The 19,065-nt window shown below is 58.3% G+C and overlaps 8 protein-coding genes across 8 annotated transcripts; 4 read left to right on the top strand and 4 right to left on the bottom strand.

Annotated features, from left to right (window-relative positions):
- Positions 1-458: 458 nt before the first annotated feature.
- On the bottom strand, positions 459-5,158 carry THITE_72721 (uncharacterized protein; the record flags this gene model as incomplete). The annotated part of the gene is made up of 9 exons (XM_003656868.1): positions 4,421-5,158; positions 4,035-4,345; positions 3,780-3,983; positions 3,642-3,721; positions 3,279-3,518; positions 3,129-3,205; positions 2,311-3,067; positions 1,362-2,239; positions 459-1,300 (listed from the first exon to the last, which is right to left on the bottom strand). Exons 1-9 carry the CDS (start codon positions 4,881-4,883, stop codon positions 459-461), a joined length of 3,852 nt encoding a protein of 1,283 aa, XP_003656916.1. The 5' UTR covers positions 4,884-5,158.
- A 514-nt stretch (positions 5,159-5,672) lies between these two features.
- On the top strand, positions 5,673-7,581 carry THITE_2122212 (uncharacterized protein). Its single transcript, XM_003656867.1, has 5 exons — positions 5,673-5,925; positions 5,984-6,026; positions 6,139-6,345; positions 6,456-6,979; positions 7,172-7,581. The coding sequence occupies exons 1-4, from the start codon at positions 5,764-5,766 to the stop codon at positions 6,950-6,952; spliced, it is 909 nt and encodes a 302-aa protein (XP_003656915.1). The 5' UTR covers positions 5,673-5,763; the 3' UTR covers positions 6,953-6,979; positions 7,172-7,581.
- A 93-nt stretch (positions 7,582-7,674) lies between these two features.
- Positions 7,675-9,570, top strand: THITE_2056521 (uncharacterized protein; the record flags this gene model as incomplete). The annotated part of the gene is made up of 1 exon (XM_003656866.1): positions 7,675-9,570. The coding sequence occupies one exon, from the start codon at positions 7,675-7,677 to the stop codon at positions 9,568-9,570; it is 1,896 nt and encodes a 631-aa protein (XP_003656914.1).
- A 328-nt stretch (positions 9,571-9,898) lies between these two features.
- THITE_2171384 (uncharacterized protein) lies at positions 9,899-10,657 on the bottom strand. The gene has a single exon (XM_003656865.1). It carries the CDS (start codon positions 10,576-10,578, stop codon positions 10,357-10,359), a length of 222 nt encoding a protein of 73 aa, XP_003656913.1. The 5' UTR covers positions 10,579-10,657; the 3' UTR covers positions 9,899-10,356.
- A 137-nt stretch (positions 10,658-10,794) lies between these two features.
- On the bottom strand, positions 10,795-11,384 carry THITE_108782 (uncharacterized protein). The gene has a single exon (XM_003656864.1). The coding sequence runs from the start codon at positions 11,310-11,312 to the stop codon at positions 11,010-11,012; it is 303 nt and encodes a 100-aa protein (XP_003656912.1). The 5' UTR covers positions 11,313-11,384; the 3' UTR covers positions 10,795-11,009.
- A 731-nt stretch (positions 11,385-12,115) lies between these two features.
- THITE_2122210 (uncharacterized protein) lies at positions 12,116-12,850 on the top strand. Its single transcript, XM_003656863.1, is given in 3 exon segments — positions 12,116-12,522; positions 12,635-12,800; positions 12,812-12,850. 2 exon segments carry the CDS (start codon positions 12,206-12,208, stop codon positions 12,798-12,800), a joined length of 483 nt encoding a protein of 160 aa, XP_003656911.1. The 5' UTR covers positions 12,116-12,205; the 3' UTR covers positions 12,812-12,850.
- A 450-nt stretch (positions 12,851-13,300) lies between these two features.
- THITE_2122206 (uncharacterized protein) lies at positions 13,301-14,814 on the top strand. Its single transcript, XM_003656862.1, has 5 exons — positions 13,301-13,418; positions 13,622-13,804; positions 13,860-13,887; positions 13,960-14,129; positions 14,232-14,814. The coding sequence occupies exons 2-4, from the start codon at positions 13,681-13,683 to the stop codon at positions 14,084-14,086; spliced, it is 279 nt and encodes a 92-aa protein (XP_003656910.1). The 5' UTR covers positions 13,301-13,418; positions 13,622-13,680; the 3' UTR covers positions 14,087-14,129; positions 14,232-14,814.
- Positions 14,811-17,059, bottom strand: THITE_2122203 (uncharacterized protein). Its single transcript, XM_003656861.1, has 4 exons — positions 16,773-17,059; positions 16,683-16,714; positions 16,545-16,624; positions 14,811-16,487 (listed from the first exon to the last, which is right to left on the bottom strand). The coding sequence occupies exons 1-4, from the start codon at positions 16,852-16,854 to the stop codon at positions 15,140-15,142; spliced, it is 1,542 nt and encodes a 513-aa protein (XP_003656909.1). The 5' UTR covers positions 16,855-17,059; the 3' UTR covers positions 14,811-15,139.
- Between the last annotated feature and the right edge of the window lie 2,006 nt (positions 17,060-19,065).

Raw genomic sequence — 19,065 nt, 5'->3', positions numbered from 1 at the left:
CGCGCTCCCGCAGCCAACGTGGAGGCGGGGCACCTATGCGGAGACATCATTCAGGGGCTCAGGTGGTGCCAAGATATTGCCGAATCGGGCAGTCGACAGCGGAATGTTGATGCCACGACGGACCGGATCGCGCAGCCGAGCCTAGGAGTTATGATCATTTAAGGTAATGTATATCGGTGCGCGTGCATGTAGCATGGTTGCACCTCGTGAGTTTTCATTAACACGTTAGTGCAGAAACCCCATTGTTCCCCGAAGCCCCAGGTTTCTGGAACCTAGGTGGTTACCTACCTACCTAGGTACCTAGGTAAGTACCTTAAGCGGGAGTCGCATTCAGGTAGCACCTCCACTTGCGTTCCAAGATTGGTTGCTGTCTTGAGCTGCGCTTGCTGTGTATCCAAAATAATGTCAGCGTTTTCTTCTCCCGCCTTCTTTGCTTCTTGCCTACTCCCATGTTGAGTTCAAAGATTGGATGTCAGCCGCGGAAACACCGGTAAATCTTGCATCAAAACGCCATCAAGGCCTTCCTTTCCTTCGGGTTGCCGAGCGTCCTCGACTGCGTCCTCTAGAGCCTGGGTGCCTGACTGGAGATTCTCCATCAGCGAGACCTGATCAAAATCCCTCCCTCCGTATTGCATCAGGATGGCCTCCAGCTGCGTAGGACGGGTGTCGCCAGTCCCGCTAACCAGAAACCAGTCGTGGCCCAGCTCTGCGTAGTCGCCGCTCCTGACAATACGCAGAGGACTCTTGCCTCGCATCCGTCCGAACCACCCGAGCATCGGACCCTTGTCCGGCGTTCCAATCTCACCATTCACGTCGCCCACGTCGTTGGGGTCAATCCCAGCCTCCAGCAGCAGCTTCACTCCTGCAACATCCAGCATCGAGGCCGCGATCTGCAATGAACCGACAGCGTAACCTGGGACGGTCGACCGAGCGCCAAGCTGCAGGAGCTGCCTCAAAACGCAACAACCCCAGCAATACGACTCGACCTCCCAGGGGCTGTGGATATGGTGAGCAATGGCCAATAGCATAAGCGTCGAAGGGTCAAATCTGCCGGCGAGTGAGTCGAGAATCTCGGAGAGGCCCTGATGCGTGGCAAGACCGGGCAACTGAGCGTAGAATTCCAAGGCGGAACCTCGGAAACTGAAGATGTCCCTCCGACCAATGCGGTCGGTTGACGTCGCCCAGCTGTTGTTGGTGAAGTCCTGGTACCTCGTCCCGGGCTCGAACTGGACCTCGATCTTGCTGGCGAAAGCGTCGTTGCCCAGACCCAGCCTTGCCAGAAATGCTCGCGCCAGGTAACCTCTTGTATCCAGTTGAAGCATGCGAATGGGCCGTTTCCAGATGCGGTTCGGATGAGGCACAGAGGAATTTGAGCCGATGGGTCCGGCGAAATGCCAGGATAGCCGAGGCCATAGGACTATCGTAGCTGTTGAGATTGTCGTCGTACCAGAAGTAGCTTCCCAGGGATGCCGTGCGCGGCTCGAGCAGTTGCACCACCGGTGTCATCCACGCAGCCGTCCCAGATGATTCGAGCATCCGGGCATGCCAGTGCAATATCATTGCCGATGCGTGAGCGCAGTATCGCTCAAAGTCGGTGTAGAAGTCGAGCCCGCGGTGTCGAGGCACGTCGCTGGCCCAGCGGTCCATTTCCGCAACTGCCCCCTGAAAGAGCATCGCGGCGTGGTCGGCCATCACCCGGTCTCGGTCAAGTGCAAACGCAGCCACGGGGCCACGCCGTATCCGAGCCGAGTCCAGGAACTCGAGGACCGTGTAGTGCGCAAAGGACACTTCGGTCATCTCCTCGGTGGTCGTTGGATCCCGTACCCTGTACCTGGTGAGCGTTACCAAGCAGCCGCAGAACTCGCGGAGCAGTTCTTCATCGATCAAATAGCCACTCATAACAATGTTGTCACTCGAGTCTTCCCTGGACAGACTCTCTTCGACGGCCCGAAAGAGAATTGCGCACGGGATGTTGGTGGCACTCTCTATATCCACGGCGGAAAGGCTACATCCAAATGTGCGCTGCACACCAGGGATATTGTGATGTATGGCGCGATGGGTGCTCATCCACCGGAGGACGTGTTGGACGAACGAGCGAGCTTCTTCAGGGATGCGCAGCAGGACGCGCTCATATGTTTCGTCGAGCGTCCGGGGCAGGTCGGCCAACGCAGCTTGGATGATGCTGCGCTCTGGCTTCAGCCGTTGCAGTGCATCAATTTGACAGACCACCCACCGGAACCTGATTCACATCCAGTTAGCAGCCACACCCCGCGCTCTGCAGAGCCAAATGACAAGAAGGGCGTCACCCACATGCCGCCTGCTTTCGCAGACAACGCCCGGGCTGCCTCCTCTCGGACACTCTGCGGCCAGCGCCGCACCCTGCGGTTCTGCTCCAACTTCGCTTCGACATAGCGCGTAATGTCTTCGTCGAGCAGCTCGTTTCGCATTGATATCGGCGTCGAGATCTCCAGCATGACCTCCTCGATGTCGACGTACTCGCGGCTAGTGGCTAGGACGCGCACCATGTCAAATTGTGGATCAACTGCGAGGTCCCGCAACACGCGGAGGAGGTCCTGCCGGGGCGAGCTCTCATCGACGGCGTCCACGAACAGGAACACCCGGTGAAAGGCCTGGACAACCTTCCCTAGAGCGAGAAGGAGACTAGCGAGGCTCGGCTCGCCGCCCTGGCGGTATAACTCGTAGACAGCGATGGGCACATCGCCGAGCTGCCGGCAGAGCTGCGAGAGCACCGATCTCAACATCGGCGCAGCTTCATTCTGCGCGTGCCCGAAGTAGCAATAGTAGTAGGCGCAGGCGTAGTCTCTGCCGCGCGTCCCGCAATGTTGCTTCACAGTTTCGATCAGATGGGAGGCTAACACTGTCTTGCCGGCGCCGGGGATGCCGTGCACCCAGAGGCAGCGGGTCTTCTCCTCGAGCCACGAGATCCATTCGGGAGAGCGAAACAGCCACTCGCCGGTCCCGGGTTCATACTCGGCGCAGGACTTCTCGTGGAGCCTGGACGTGTCCGTGACGCGCAGCCAGCTGTCGACCTGCTGCCGTTGTATGTCTTGGACGAGCGTGTCAACTTAACGGCACAGCAATAGGTCAGCCTACTTGGACAACTATACCTGTTAGAGAGGCATGGATCACCTTGGTGGTGGTTTGTATCTCCTCCGTGCTAGCCTTGATGTCTTTAAGATCGAAACTGACGCCAGAAAGACCAGAATCTAGAGTCAGGTGCGGCTCACAACGTAGATGCTAGGCGGCACCCAACTTACACGGAGTCGGTTGTAAGCGCGAGTGTGATGGTACTTTTGTATCCTCTCAGCTCGTCCAAGAGGGCTTTGGCTTTGGAATCTTTCAAAGTCCAGGCGATGGCAGTCAACAAGGCCTTCCTCTTGGACTCGGTGCTGAAAATCGATTCGGATGGCAGGAGATGCTCCAGTTCCAATATGGCCTTTCGACAGCCTTCGATCGGACCGTGGTCACGGGCGAGAGCATCCAACGCCGTTGTACGCCTGCCGCTTTCTGACGCGAGGAAATGCAGGTTGTCCAAGACGGCTCTGAGGGTCGAGATTTCGACAAGAATGAGGCGAATATCGCCTGGCGCGTCCCGCACAGCTTCAAGAAACTTTTTGCACAGAGTGATCACTCGATTGGCGGCTTGAACGATGGCTACGATGTTAGCCGTGGCGCTGACGGGATCCATGCTGGCTGTGGACTATCTACGCCCTACGAACAAATATTCAGACAGCGCTTGCAAGCCCAAGCGGACTGACGCATTTAAAAGCTGTCGCGTCTCGGAGGGCTTGGGCACCCTCCTGAGCAGGGGTCGCCAGTGGTTGGCGGCTACGTTGCCAATGAAACGACGCACCTTGTTCCGCTGCAGGTAGCCGCCACGATTGGAGGAGAGGTGCATGCAGCATGCGTACTGGATTGGCTAACTGGAACAGATTCCGCCGGCAGATTTCCCTTGGATTCTGCTGCGAGTGTATTTGAGCTGTCCAGGCCATAGATGCACTTTAGACCCCGACCTTCTTAGGAGGTCTCCTCATGATCACGGTGCGCATAACCCCCTCGGGAGGCGGTCCAGCGAGAGCCACGGCATTATTCGCACCCCAGTTGCTTCCGTTCACATTGGATACGCCCCAGATTTCGGCGACGTTGAGATCATGTACGTCGACATCCTCGAAGCCGAACTTGCGGTAGAGAGCATAGCCCACAGGAGACGCCTCGAGGCGGCAAGGCAGACCGAGGCTATCAGCAAGGTTGACTCCCCACTGCACCAGCGCCGATCCGGCTCCCAAGCGCTGCCGGGTCGGACTGCAGGCGAGAATCTTCAGGTCTGATGTTGCCGTTAGTCAGGCGAAACTCAACAGGCAGCCATCATGCAATTCCGCAGCGGGTCCGGTGCACTCACATAGAGCTGCTTCACCCTTGGCATGCTTCCTTTGCAGCTCTGTCATCCCGCCGATGAACAAATTGACGACCGACAGATCGCAGTCCTCGCCCCAGGACTCAGCCGTCGCGGCGAAGGGCGGAGTATTCAGCCACTCTTCCTCTGTGCGCGGCGTCCGGTCCAGCTGCCACCACGCAAAGGCGACGATCTCGCCTGGGCCGTCAGCAGAGCTGCCTTCCGGCAGATACTCAGCAACACAAAGCAAGAGTTCTCCCTTTTTGGCAGCGCTCGCTGCATCGCCCTCAGCAGCAGCCGGTTGCCGGAAGCTGGAACCGAACTTCTTTTTGGAGTCTTCAGAGACGCCGTTCGGGTACATCAATTGGTTCATGATGTTGTCGTCGAACGCGGCGAAGTAGACGTCCACTATGGTGTCGACATCGGCGGGCGTGGCCTCGCGGACCCGGATACGAGGGTTGGCGGCCATGGGTGCTACGTGGTCCGCGGCCTCGATGCGCCCGAGAACCGCCGGTGCTGTTCTGAGGTGAGGGAGAGCGGAGTGCAGAACCGGCCCGAGCGGAGAGTTCCCAAGCTCGTAAGTGATGCCGCCATGGGCCGCTGCCTACGGAGAGACCCCGCTCCCGTTCCTTTCCTCGCGGTGCCCAACTTATCCCCGCGGCGCGAGAGAGAGCGCCGGTTCCAGTGTTCTGCCAACAGACCCCGCGCCTTGTGGGGGCCATTGGTGCGATTTGGTTGGAGAAGTCAGGGCGAATGCGAGAGGTGTGGGGGTTGCCATGAGCGGTTTCCTGAGAAGGCTGGAGGTTATAGAGGTCCCGCCAAGACTAAGTTCGGCCAATTGTCGGCAATGTTTTTACAACGTTTTTACGCAACGCCGATCGCCAAGGCGTTTGCTCTATCGCCAAGGGTTAGTTCGCCGGGGGTGCGGGGGGCGGCGCCAGCCCCCTGCTAGTTAGGGTTTAGGTTTAATAGTTAGGATTCGGGTTAAGGTTAGGGTACGGGTTAATTTCGTTTTCTTTTTTTTCGATTTGGTTGAGGTTTCGTAAAGTTGTTTTTACAAGTCTTCGCGGTTTTACATTGTTGATGTTGCTCGAAGTCGTCGCGGCCCCGCTTACCCCGTGGCGATTGTAAATACTTGTAAGCGGCATCCTCCGAAATTAGTCTTGGCGGGACCTCTATAACCATAACCCTGAGAAGCTGCGGAAATGGATGTCGCCAATCACCGGACAGCGATTATCAGCACTGTGGGGCCCTACGTATCAGAGCTTCGTTCTTGGAATGTTCGGAATGCTATGGCGTGACAGCTGCTTGATGCTCGCCGGCTGTTGTCGACCCTTCCAGATATCGCGATGGACAGCCTGCGAACGAGATTCATTTTATCCATCCCATTTGTGATCTTTGGGTTTATGCTCACGCGCGCACCGTTCATGATGCCTTCCGTCGCACCTTCCAAGCCTTGGGCCGACGGGCCCCTCAAGCTCATCACGACGCCGCAGTTCGAGACCAAGAAGGTAGCGAAGCAAGATCGGCCTTGCTGGGCGCCTAGGTGTTGACGCGCAACATTGACAGACCGATATATTCACCTCGGGGGCTACACACATGGCTTTGCTCCGTAGGTTCCGCCTGACTGCACCGTTCGATTCGAGCGTCGGACACTCTCCCAGATGCCGCTCCCGCCTCCGCATCGAGACTCCGGGAGGACCGGGCTGACCCAACGCCTTCAGACAACTCGATTTTCCGCGGCTACAATTCCATCTACCGTCAGGCCCCGCTCGTGCTTGATCAAGACAAGGCCGATTTCGTCGGCTACTGCCTCGCGTGGTTCAAGTTCGTCAAATCGCACCATGACGACGAGGAGGCCACACTCTTCACCAAGATCGAGGAGCTGCTGAAAGATAAGACCATATTTGAGGAGACACACAAGGAACACGGTTAGTGCGGTCTGCGATGCCGTGGGCCTGGCCGGACCGGGGCCGGGCCGGGCCGTGGCTCGGCCAGATCGTGACATGGCCCGCTGACGCGCGACCCCTCTCTGTTCCAGAATCTTTCCTCGGGGGTCTCGCCGAGTTCGAAAAGTACCTGACGGGGCTCAAAAGCCCCGCCGATTTCTCGGGCGCCGAGCTGCTCCGCATCATGGAGTCCTTCCAGCAGCCGTTCGAGCACCACTTCCACAACGAGATCGCCACCATCACCAAGTTCTCCGACCACCCGAACGCGCCGAAGGAGGGGACGCCCGAGAGGGACGCCGCGGCAGCGACGTTCAAGGCGTGGGGCAAGAGCACAGTGACAAAGGCCGGCGTCACCGACGTCGTGCCCTTCTTCCTGCTCAACCTCGACCGCACCGTCGAGGACGGCCTGTGGGCGAACTGGCCGCCCATGCCGGCCCCCATCAAGTGGGGGCTGATCAACCTCGCCGGGGCTTGGCACTCCGGGTGGTGGAGGTTCGCCTCGTGCGACGCTGCTGGCCAGCCGCGGGAGCTGTGGGCATACCGGGCCGCTGATGCGAAGGGTAAGCGGGCTGAGGAGTCCAAGGCGTGAGGAGAGTATTCCGCTCCCTCCGGTGAGGTATGTTTAGGCACTTTGTCTTTGCTACGGACTAATTATTGCATGCTTTGGTTGGTGCTGCGCTTGTTTGCCCCTCCTGGATGCTGGGCTCCCTCGCTTCGGCCAAGCTGGGGTGGCGAGCAGTCTTGTGAACTGGCGACTCAGCGGGTCAGCGTGGGGAGGGGACCTGGACTGTGCTGATAGGCCGGCGAGTTCTGCCATGGGTTCGACTCGGACGTGCAACGTTGCTGGCGCCCGCAGGATAAAGGCGGGCTTGCGCTTCAACTGCTGCCTTCTCTCAGGCCCGTAATCCAATCCTTGAATTTTGTCCGTGCCCATATCCCATGCTCAGGTGGCAGGTGCCATGATCTGGACAGAGGGACGCGTGGCCCATCCGTACACTGCTTGCAGCGCCTGCCTGCCTCGGCCGGTAACAATGGGAATCGTCCAACCGTTGCTGCTGGCCGTTTGCGTTTGTTCAGTTGTTTTCGCGGTAACGGTGAGGCGCAGAGATGCCGTTTCCTGTGGACCTGGCCAGGCCCAGCTCTGGGGACGTCCAAATAGAGCTGACAAATCATTCCATTCCCCTGTCTGCACCAGCAAGGGCCCACTCTACCATTCTCACTCTGCAACATCTCACGATCTCATCAAGATCCGACCCGTTCTCCACCCATTTCCTCCCAAACATTTGACGGCCAGTACGGAATATACATGCTATGGCATCGAAGTCGCGGAGCTCCGGCGGCTGCTGGACCTGCCGCCTCCGGCGCAAGAAGTGCGACGAGGAACGGCCGCTCTGCCAGGGCTGCCTGTCTCTCGAGATCGACTGCCTGTATAGCGACGACAAGCCCGAGTGGATGGATGGCGGCGAGCGGCAGAAGCAAAAGGCCGAGTGGCTCAAGCAGGAAGTCAAGCGCAAAGCCGCCCATCGCCGGGAACGCCGTTACCTGCAGGGCTTGGAGGTCCGCCTCGAGTCCCTCGACGCGTCCCTCACCGACGATAGCGACTCTACGGCGCCAAAGGTCCTGATCAACGCTGCACCACCGCCCACCAGCGTATCAGGCTCCACAACGCCACCTTCCAGAGCCCCTGGATCCGTGCCAAGCTCTGTCTTCGGGTTCAGTGGTACCCAGTCCGATTCTCCGCCGTCCGCCCCGTCGCCGGACGAGCCTGTCGACTTGCTGGCTTTGCCTAGCCGCCGTGTGATGCCAGCAGTGAACGACGAGCTAGAAGCGCAATTGATCATGATGTACTTGGACTACGTGTTTCCCTTCTTGTTTCCGTACTATCGGCCGTCGTTTGCTGATGCCGGGCGGGGATGGCTCCTCGTCCTTCTGACCAAGAACAAGGCGCTGTTCCACTCCGCTCTCAGCCTGGCGGGCTACTTCTATGGGATTATTCTCAACCACATCAGAGACTCGCCTCCTCAGTGCCTGAGTCACAACCTGGAAGCGCTCCACGAGCAGCAGGGCCTTGCACTTCAGTGGCTGCAGCGTGAGATGCAGGACATCATCACTCGAGGCGTCAAGGGCAATCTCGCCGAGGCGAACCGCGTCATGGCCAGCATCGTGCAGCTCTTGACCTGCGAAGTCGCCATTGCGAACCCGGGCAACTGGCCTATGCATCTGGATGCCGCAGCCGAGCTCTTCAACGAGATCATGAAGCACCACTCGGTAACCGAGCGCGGCCACAACTGCTTTATGATGGTGTTGCTGAAACTGGGCTCGCGACCCTTCAGCTGGACCCCCAAGAACCACCCGTGGGGCTCGGACCAGGCCATCCTGCGCTTTTTCACCGCTCAACTGCTCTTTTTCGATACGCTGGCCGCCACCGCTTTGCAACGGCCGCCGCGACTGCAGTTCTGGCACAACCATCTCATGTTGATCCCGGAGGATGAAGAATGGGCTCGCATGCCGGAGAGCGAGAAGGAGCAAACCATGCCGCATATCAACCTCCAAGAGTTCTTTGGAGTTGAGAACTGGGTCATCTTCTCCATCGCAGAGATCGCGGCCCTCGACGCTTGGAAGAAGGAGATGAAGCGAGCGGGGTCTCTATCCGTCAGCCAGCTCGTAGCCCGCGCCAAAGCCATCGAACAACGTCTCCGGACGTCGTTGGAAACGTTCGACGAGGCTCGCGTGAACGCCAGCGGGCTGTCCTGGGCTGATGGATCGGAGCACCTCTTGCAGTATTTTGCCGGCCGGTTCTCGCCGCAAACGATGCACGGGTCCGCGGTGAACACCCGGATCTGGGCACAGGCTGCAATAACCTACCTGGGTGTCGTCATGTCGGGCTGGCAGCCCTCCTGCTCCGAGATTCGCGATTCGGTCGCGCAAACCATCAACCTGCTCCTCGGCCTCCCTAGCCCAGACTGCCTGCGGACCCTGGTGTGGCCATTTACCGTCACCGGCTGCCTCGCCGCTCCGGATCAGGAGCAGTTCTTCCGGGACATGGTTGCCGGCATGGGTCCGCTCAAAGTCTTTGGCACCATCCGGGAGGGCCTCGCCGTCATGGAGAAGGTCTGGGAACGCCGGGCAGAGATAGATGGAAACCCAGACCAGTGGGATCTCGCCGCCTGTCTCAACTGCCTGTCCCAGCCGACGTTGCTGATATGAGTCGGTCGGCCTTACGATCGGCCCCTCGGCAGACGCCACATAGCCCAGTCAATGGATACCGCACCCATCACAAAGCTGCAAGCTTGTCTCAGAAGCAGGTGCGTTTGTCAATTTTGCTACTGAAGGTAACTCGAAACACAGAACACCCCAGCGCCAAACCCCCAACGCCTTGTTGACTGACAATAATCTCAGTGTACTCGCCTTGCGTGTCCGTCATATTTTATTCGACGGATCGTACGCTATCTGCGGCCGGTCAATGATGTTGGCCAACGCCCCCCACCACCCGCTCTCTGTCGCTCTGTCCTTCGCCCTGGGTGTTTCTGCCAGTTCCTTCTGGCTCGCTGCCTGATGTTCTGGCATCAGCGATCCATGATGGTTGCTGGACAGACTGATAACGCCCGGTGGGCTCATCGGCACGTCCTCAAACACATGTTTGTCGGCGGGGGTCCGTGGCTCCCTGTCTCGGGGGTCGTGCCGGAGGTCGTCGCTCAGCCTTTGCGTTCGGTGGTAAGCTCCCCGGACGGGGTACTTCTCTTTTTGGGCATCGGCATGGTTGACCCGGTCTGCTGTGCTACTCATGGGCGTCTTGCCAAAAGAAGGGGATTGTGCCGACAACAAAGTTCTCGGGGTGGAGGCAGTGATCCTTCCGCCGGCGCTGATGGCGGCGCTGTGCGGCAGACCAGACCCGGCCGCTAGTGCCGGTGACCGGTTTCCCCTGCTCTCCCTTGGATCCACTTTTGCCGTCGTGCCGGCATCCACACTTCTTTGGCCAGACGCCCCGAGTTCCTAACTACCGCGCGGGTTGCTCGGAAGCCCGAACCGCTCGCCCGGGCGCGGTTGCGGTGTCTTGGCAGCCGTGGGCTGGGCGATGTTCATGCGGTCCTCACCCGTGCTCGGTCTGGGCGGCGCCGCCGCCCCCCAGCCTCCTCCCAGCGAGGCAGCCAACACCACCGCCGGTCCCGCCGACGCCGGCGCCGTCGCAGCCCCCACCCCACCAGCCTCACTCATTTCCGGGGAACGCGGCGCGTCCTCCTTCCTCACCGCAAAAATCGCCTTCCGCAACTGCCTCTCCCCAAAGTCCAGAACCCCAACCGACACGGAACTGACGGCAAACAGCACGCACAGCACGATCAGCAGGCCCCACACGACGAACAGGCCCGAGCAGGCGGCGCGGCCGTCGGCGGGGACCGCGATGCGGCCGACGGCGGGCGGCGCGCCGGGCGGCGCGGTGATCTCGAACGCGCCGCTGGCCGGCGTCACCGCCGCGCACCGCGCGCCGCGCAGCGGCAGGCCCAGGACCACGGCCAGCGCGAGGAAGGGCGCCAGGAACACCGCGTCGACCGCCCATGTCGCCGCGTAGGGCAGGTGCCGGCGCGAGTAGCCCGTCCAGGAGAGGAGCGTCCAGAGGAGGGCGAAGATGGTCTCGCGGCGCGCCCGTGTTAGTAGGGTGGAAGGAAAAAAAGAAAGAAAAGAGGAAAAGGAGGAGGTGGTGGCTGACCGGGCTGGTGGTGGACGGAGAGAGGAAGAGTGGAGCGGTGTGGACTTACGAAGAGGATGACAACGATCAGGTTGCCGGGCGGCTTGTTGTCCTGGCGTGCGCGGGTAATGACGAAGATGAAATGGCTGACCAAAGCGATGATGGTGGTGAGCGAGGCGATCTGCACCAGGCGCGCGACGAGGAAGGCGTAGCCGAAGAAGCCCGGCGGCCGGAGGGAGAGGGTGTCGCGGACGACAGGCCGCATGGCGAGAGAGAAGGCGTGTCAGTACCACCAGTGATAAGTTGCAATGGTTAATAACGAGTGTATGTCTTTGTGAGCCTTTTTGGTGCTGTGGAACGGATCTACCGGAAACATGTTTGGGTCGGGTTCGCAGAAGATCTGCGAGCTGGGAGAGGGGGATCACGGGTTCTAGTAGACGACGGCGATGCCCGGCGATCGCCAAGAAGGTCAAATTTGATGCGAGGTGATCGAGGAGAGTGCATGACATCCGGGTTGGCCCCGATGCAGAGTGGTTTTGCGTAGGGACGACGGTGGCGGCCACGGCCATCAGACGGCAATTGTTGCCGGCCCTAAACAGATCAGCCGAGAGTAACACCGGGCGAGGCTGGATATGCCACGAAGGCGCGGCTGTGGAGACTGGCCGAACTGCTGCATCTTCAGCGGTTCCGATCGGCTTTTGTCTTGGCCACCACGGACTGCGATTGTGAATGTCTGGGGTTGGGCCGGAATGCCGGCCGGGGGGCGTGGGCCGGGGAGGCGGGGACATGCAAGATGTGTTGTCGTTTGCAAGCACCAGGTTAAAGTGGGTCCAGATGCCTGCAACACACACCCAATTTGAACAACAGTAGCCAACAGTAGCCAACAGTGGGCAACCATCGCCATCGAATTTGAAGCTGTAGATACTGCAAAAAAAGGCCCAAATAGCCATTTTCTGGTGTTTTCGAGTGCTTGTTGATGTTTTGATACTTCCTTTTTAGGCATCTCCTCTGTTGCGTATGTCGGGCCCGCTAAAACACCTTACGCAGGCGAGCAACGCCTGCATACTGCAATGCCTGCGATATCTACGATGTGCTTGCGATGGCCAGGTTAACTACAATATCTGCAACCGCTGTTGAGTATCCTAGGCGCCGACCGCTATGCCGAACCGCTATACGGACCGCTATACCGACCGCAGTTCGATATCCAGGGCGCAGACCGCCGTACCGACCGCCGTACCGACCGCCGTGCCGACCGCCGTGCCGACCGCCGTTCGATATCCAGGGCGCAGACCGTTGTACCGAACCGCTGTTCAATATCCTAGGTGCCAACCGCTATACCGACCGCCGTTCGATATCCTGGGTGCCGACCGCCGTACCGACCACCGTGCCGACCGCTGTACCGAACCGTTGTTCAATATCCTAGGTGCCGACCGCCGTGCCAACCGCTGTACCGACCGCCGTTCAATAACCAGGGCGTAGACCGCCATGCCGACCACCGTTCAATATCCTAGGTGCCAACCGCCGTACCGACCGCCGTTCGATAACCAGGGCGTAGACCGCGGTGCCGACCGCTATTCAATATCCTAGGTGCCGACCGTTGTGCCGAACCGCTGTTCAATATCCTGGGTGCCAACCGCCGTACCGACCGCCGTTCGATAACCAGGGCGCAGACCGCGGTGCCGACCGCTATTCAATATCCTGGGTGCCGACCGCCGTGCCGACCGCCATACCGAACCGTTGCTCAATATCCTAGGTGCCGACCGTTGTGCCGAACCGTTGTTCAATATCCTGGGTGCCGACCGCCGTACCGACCGCCGTACCGAACGCCGTCCCGACCGCTACTGCAGTGCCCGCGATGCCCGCGATGCCCGCGATGCCCACGATGCCCGCGGTGCCAGCGATACAGCCACAATGCCGCGGTGCCAGCGATGCCCGCAGTGCCAGCGATACAGCTATGATGCCGCGGTGCCAGCGATACCCACGGTGCCAGCGATATAGCCACAATGCCGCGGTGCCAGCGATACAGCCATGATGCCGCGGTGCCAGCGATGCCCGCAGTGCCAGCGATACAGCCACAATACCGCGGTGCCAGCGATACAGTCATGATGCCGCGGTGCCAGCGATGCCCGCGATGCCCACGATGCCCGCAGTGCCAGCGATACAGCCACAATGCCGCGATGCCCACGATGCCCGCGATGCCCGCGATGCCCGCGATGCCCGCGATGCCCGCGATGCCCGCGATGCCCGCGATGCCCGCGATGCCCGCGATGCCCGCGATGCCCGCGATGCCCGCGATGCCCGCGATGCCCGCGATGCCCGCAGTGCCAGCGATACAGCCATGATGCCGCGGTGCCAGCGATACCCACGGTGCCAGCGATACAGCCATGATGCCGCGATGCCCGCGATGCCCGCGATGCCCGCGATGCCCGCGATGCCCGCAGTGCCAGCGATACAGCCATGATGCCGCGGTGCCAGCGATACCCACGGTGCCAGCGATACAGCCATGATGCCGCGGTGCCAGCGATACAGCCATGATGCCGCGGTGCCAGCGATACAGCTATGATGCCGCGGTGCCAGCGATACCCACGGTGCCAGCGATACAGCCACAATGCCGCGGTGCCAGCGATACAGCCATGATGCCGCGGTGCCAGCGATGCCCGCGGTGCCAGCGATACAGCCACAATGCCGCGGTGCCAGCGATACCCGCGATGCCCACGATGCCCGCGATGCCCACGATGCCCGCGATGCCCGCGATGCCCGCGATGCCCACAGTGCCAGCGATACAGCCATGATGCCGCGGTGCCAGCGATGCCCGCGGTGCCAGCGATACAGCCACAATGCCGCGGTGCCAGCGATACCCGCGATGCCCACGATGCCCGCGATGCCCGCGATGCCCGCGATGCCCGCGATGCCCGCGATGCCCGCGATGCCCGCGATGCCCGCAGTGCCAGCGATACAGCCATGATGCCGCGGTGCCAGCGATGCCCGCGGTGCCAGCGATACAGCCACAATGCCACGGTGCCAGCGATACAGTCATGATGCCGCGATGCCCGCGATGCCCGCGATGCCCGCGATGCCCGCAGTGCCAGCGATACAGCCATGATGCCGCGGTGCCAGCGATACAGCCATGATGCCGCGGTGCCAGCGATGCCCGCAGTGCCAGCGATACAGCCATGATGCCGCGGTGCCAGCGATACAGCCATGATGCCGCGGTGCCAGCGATGCCCGCAGTGCCAGCGATACAGCCACAATACCGCGGTGCCAGCGATACAGCTATAATGCCGCGGTGCCAGCGATATAGTCATAATGCCCGCGGTGCCAGCGATATAGCCACAATGCCGCGGTGCCAGTGATGCCCGCGATATAAGAAGGAAACGCTAAAAAAGGAAGTATCCAATCAATACGCTATCATCAGGATATTGCAAAATGTATCAAGAGCTTCGAATTCGTGCCCAATACAGTGATTCAAGCGGTTCCATGCCTATGTTGTGGTGGGCGTTGTTGTGGGCGTTGTTGTGGGCGTTGCTCGCCCGCGCAGTACGTGTAGCGCCTCCGACGTATGCAACAGAGGAGATGCCTAAAAAGGAAGTATCAAAACATCAACAGGCACTCGAAAACACCAGAAAATGGCCATTTGGGCCGTTTTTTGCAGTATCTACAGCTTCAAGATCGATGGCGATGGTTGCCCACTGTTGGCTACTGTTGTTCAAATTGGGGGTGTGTTGCAGGCCTCTGGACCCACTTTAACCTGGTGCTTGCAAGCGACAATGGCGGCTGGGCCCGGTCGATGGACGGCCCGCATGTTACGGTCGGTACGGCTCGGCACCGCTTGGTGGGAAAACATGCGGCGTTGTTGATGCACGATACAGCCCTGCGGCCCAGCTGGCGGCCAGAGCCCAAGGCCGAGCAGGCAGAGTCGCGCGGCCGGGAATTAGGGCAGCGGGGATTGGAGCAAACAAGCAAACAGATAATCCGCTCAATTGTATAACCCTCTACTTTCGTGCACCTACATGTTGGCTTTAGATCCGACGACGATATCATTGCGCCGCCAGTTCCCGATCTCACAACCATACGGTCAATGAAAGCAGCTGGTTAGCCGAGCAAGTCATCGAGCCCGTTGCCAAGTGATGTGTTGCCGCCGGCAGGCTTGCCGGCGCTCGAGGCAGCCGGCGCGCCCCAGATACCGGCGCTGCTCTTCTCCTTGGCAAGCTGGCCCATGGCCGGGCCAGGCCCAGCCTGACCACTCTTCTTGATGCCAGCGCTCGCCTGGGACCACAGAGCGCCAAATGCGTCGCCGCCCGCAGCCGGCTTCGCACCAGCAGGTCCACTGGCCGGTTTGGCCCCGCCCAGGGTAGAAGAGCCCCCGGTTTGCACTGATGAGAAGTAGTTGGGAGCGGAAGCTTGGAATCCTGCAGGCTTCGGCGCCTGCGTTGGAGAGAGAGTGGCGGCCGTCAGGGGTGCGGAGAAGGCGGACAAGTTGCCGGCTGGGCTGGCAGTGGAACTAGGCGGCGGAGAGATGGACGACTTGGCGACCATGCCACTGAGGTTGGCCTGCTGGGGCGCCGATACAGGTTTCGGCGCCGCTAGGGGTAAGATGCTTGCTCCCAGGGGCGGGGGAACGGAGCTGGTGGATGAAGCTGCAGGGCCACCTGTCTGCGTGGCGGGCGTTGCAGACTGGAAATCGTCGAACTCATCATCGTCATTGGCCCCGCTATCGAGCGATGACAGTCCAGAGGCCTTAGGGGGTGCAACCGCGGGGGCAGCCGGGGCAGCAGGTTCGTCAAAGTCAACGAGATCCACCTCCGGCTCCTTCTTCTTCGGCGGCTCAGTGGTCCGATACACCCCCACCCGCTCAGTTGTGTCTCGTGTTGTCCTCGCCGAGCGTGTCGAAGCAGCGGCCGGGCGCTCCCCTTCATCGAACTCATCATACTCCTCAAACTTGTCCGGCCGCGACTGGGACCCACGGAACTCGTCCGATTGCCCTCCGAAACCGCCGCCATCGCCATAAACCCCGCCAGCGTAGCCGCCATACGTGGAGCTGCTGCCGCCGCCGTAGGTCGAGTCACTCCCAAACCCGCCATAGCGGCTCGAACTGCCAAAGCCGCCGCCGCCTTGCATGCTGGTGAACTTTCCTTTGTTGGCGCGTGCCTTCTTGCGCTCAGCCCGGATGCGATCGACATCGCTGAGCAACTCGGCCAGTTCCTTGGCGCGGTGCCGGACATTGACACCTTGATCCTTGCCGTTCTGATCGATGTAGTGGAATTGGCGCAGCATCTTGAGCAAGGTTATGTGAGACCGGGCATCGTCAATGACGCGCTCGGAACCGTGCTTGATCAGGTATTCGAGTAATTGCAGCGCCTTGTAGATCTGCCGCCATTCCTCGGCCGACTTTTCTGTGAAGCGCCGGTAGATCATGGGCATAATCTCGTTCAGTGTTTGGCTGGCGGCAATCATCAGTCAGACACGGCTTCTCTTGCTCTCAGCAGCCAGCGCGTACTAGTTGAAGGTGCCGTCGGCAATCTCTTGCATCTGAGTCGAGGACGCTCCCCATGGCTCATTGTTGGTGGCCTCGCGCACCTAGGAATGGTTAGTCCGAGGCCCGGTCCCGATCGCAAGCGCGCAGGGGGCTGCGTGCCTTTGCCTCCATCTCGGTGTAGTTCATGACAGCTGCATCGGCAGTTAGCAAGATTGAGAGGACGGATCGGCCATCGAACCAGCACCCTACCATTTTGCACCTTCCGCACGCCGGCCTTGATGTCGTACAGCGTCAGGTTCGACACCGTGTTCTTGAGGCTGGTGAGATCCATTGCGCCAAAACTCGGGACGGCCGAAGCCAACGTTGAGGAGAGAAATTCGTTGTAGTGGAAGAGCCAAATCTGTTAGGTCAGATGTCTACAACAGCTCTCCGCAACGGGCGGTTGATCGCGATCCACGACTCGGGCGAATTGGGCTCGCGATTAGGGATGGGCAGGAACGCAGGCCTGGACGCTTGAGCGGCTGACAGCTTGCGCTTTCCGGGACCAACAGGCGTTGGAGAAAGTGATTGTGGGGTCTCTTGGAGTGCCTTGGGTGTAAGGTATCCACTTCAGTTGTCGTTTGCAAGCACCAGGTTAAAGTGGGTCCAAGTGCCTGCAACACACCCCAATTTGAACAACAGTAGCCAACAGTGGGCAACCATCGCCATCGATCTTAAAGCTGTAGATACTATAAAAAACGGCCCAAATAGCCATTTTCTAGTGTTTTTGTATACTTGTTGATAGCTCTACAGTTTATTCTAGCTTAGTTAGCTAGCGATTAATCGAATACTGGGCGCAATGCCGAATACTTACCCTTGAACCCCTACTTCCTAGCTACCGACTTATTCTTAGGCGTTTAGTATACTTTAATAGCTTACCGCCATCTTTTGGCCTTCTTAAAGCTGTAGATGATGCTTTATTCGAAGGCACTATATAGAATTCTATAGTGTTGCGCCCTCTATACCTCCTAGCGTTGCCTAGCCTACCTAGCCTACCTAGCGACCTCCTAACTCTATCCTTAGGCGCCTAGGCGATCTACTGCGTATAATCCTTCGAACTCGCCCTCTTTACGCCCTAGTACGGTTCTCGATAGCGCCTTCGAAGCGTAGTCGCGCGCCTATGCAACGGAGCGAGGCGCCTGAACTATCTCGCTGTAGTGTTCGCCTAGCTCCCGAACCTTCTGGACCTCCCGAGCCCCCCGAGCCTACCGCTAGCGCCGCTAGTCGGATTAAGATCGTCTTACGCTATACCGCTAAAGCCCTAGCCAATGCAACGCCTACTAGTAACAAGCGGATCAAAGTCGTCTTACGCTATGCCGCTGAAGTCGCTATATCTAAAGCTATTGCCGCCCTTGCTACCGAAGCCCTAGCTAATACAACGCCTATTGGTAATAAGAGGATTAGGGTCGTCTTACGCTATATTGCTAAAGCTATTGCTATTATAGAACCGATCTAGCGTTGCTAGGCTTATAATATATCGAAGCTATAGAATAGAAGCGTATCTATTGCTCATTTATACTCTTGATCAAAGCCTACCTTTTATTCGAAGTCCTAAGTATATTCGAAATCGTATTCTATATTCTAGGGGCGTTTAGATTATTAACTGCAACGCCTTTGATCACTATCCTTTAAACTAATCGAAATACTTGATTTAGAAAAAGGTTTTAATATAGAGGAGGCTTTGTAAAGCTATTTATAAAAGGAAGATATTGATATCTATATATATAATGAGCTTTTATCTTTACTACTATAGCTATTATAATAGTTCAATGTGTTATATCTATTGTACTAGCCTTCTCGATCGCTAAATGCCTCGCTACTATTAGTACTATTGTAGGCCTAAACCTAAGACCGCTTCTAATCGCTTATACTAGATACCTTGCTACTATTAGTACGATCGTAGGCCTAAACCTAAGACCACTTCTAATCGCCTATACTAAATGCTTCGCCGCTAGCTTATATATTGTGTTCCCCTCGTTGTCGAGCCAACAATATATCGGCGGAACAGTCTACCCTACTAAGTACGATTATCGTTAACATTACCTATACTGCTATATTCTTCCTAAATATATTCTATTAGAGCCTTCGAATACTACTACCACTTCTATAGGAGTGGACCTATCGCTATGAAGTTCCGGTAGAACACATTGAATAGGGCGACAAGGTTAACGATTTAGCTATTAGTAACAATTTAGGCGTAAAGATCGAAGATATTATATCTAGCCTATATAACGAAGTAGTCAACAATGTTCAACGAAGTAGTATTATATTAGACCTTAAGTATATAGCTACTTCTATAAATGCAATTGCCTATATAAGTATAAGAGCTAACCCGACGGTCTAGTCGAATTCAAAGAGGGTATATTCTTTATAGACGCGCCTAATATATATTAGCGGTACTAACGAACTAATGAAGGCGCTATTGAGCCAACTTACAAAGGACTATTCTATTAGTATCGAGTATAAATTCGAGCTAACCGATATACTACGAATAATATCCCTA

This window comes from Thermothielavioides terrestris, chromosome 5 (assembly GCF_000226115.1).
Source record: "Thermothielavioides terrestris NRRL 8126 chromosome 5, complete sequence".
Taxonomy (NCBI): Eukaryota; Fungi; Ascomycota; class Sordariomycetes; order Sordariales; family Chaetomiaceae; genus Thermothielavioides; species Thermothielavioides terrestris.
This window is presented reverse-complemented; position numbering and strand designations above follow the sequence as displayed.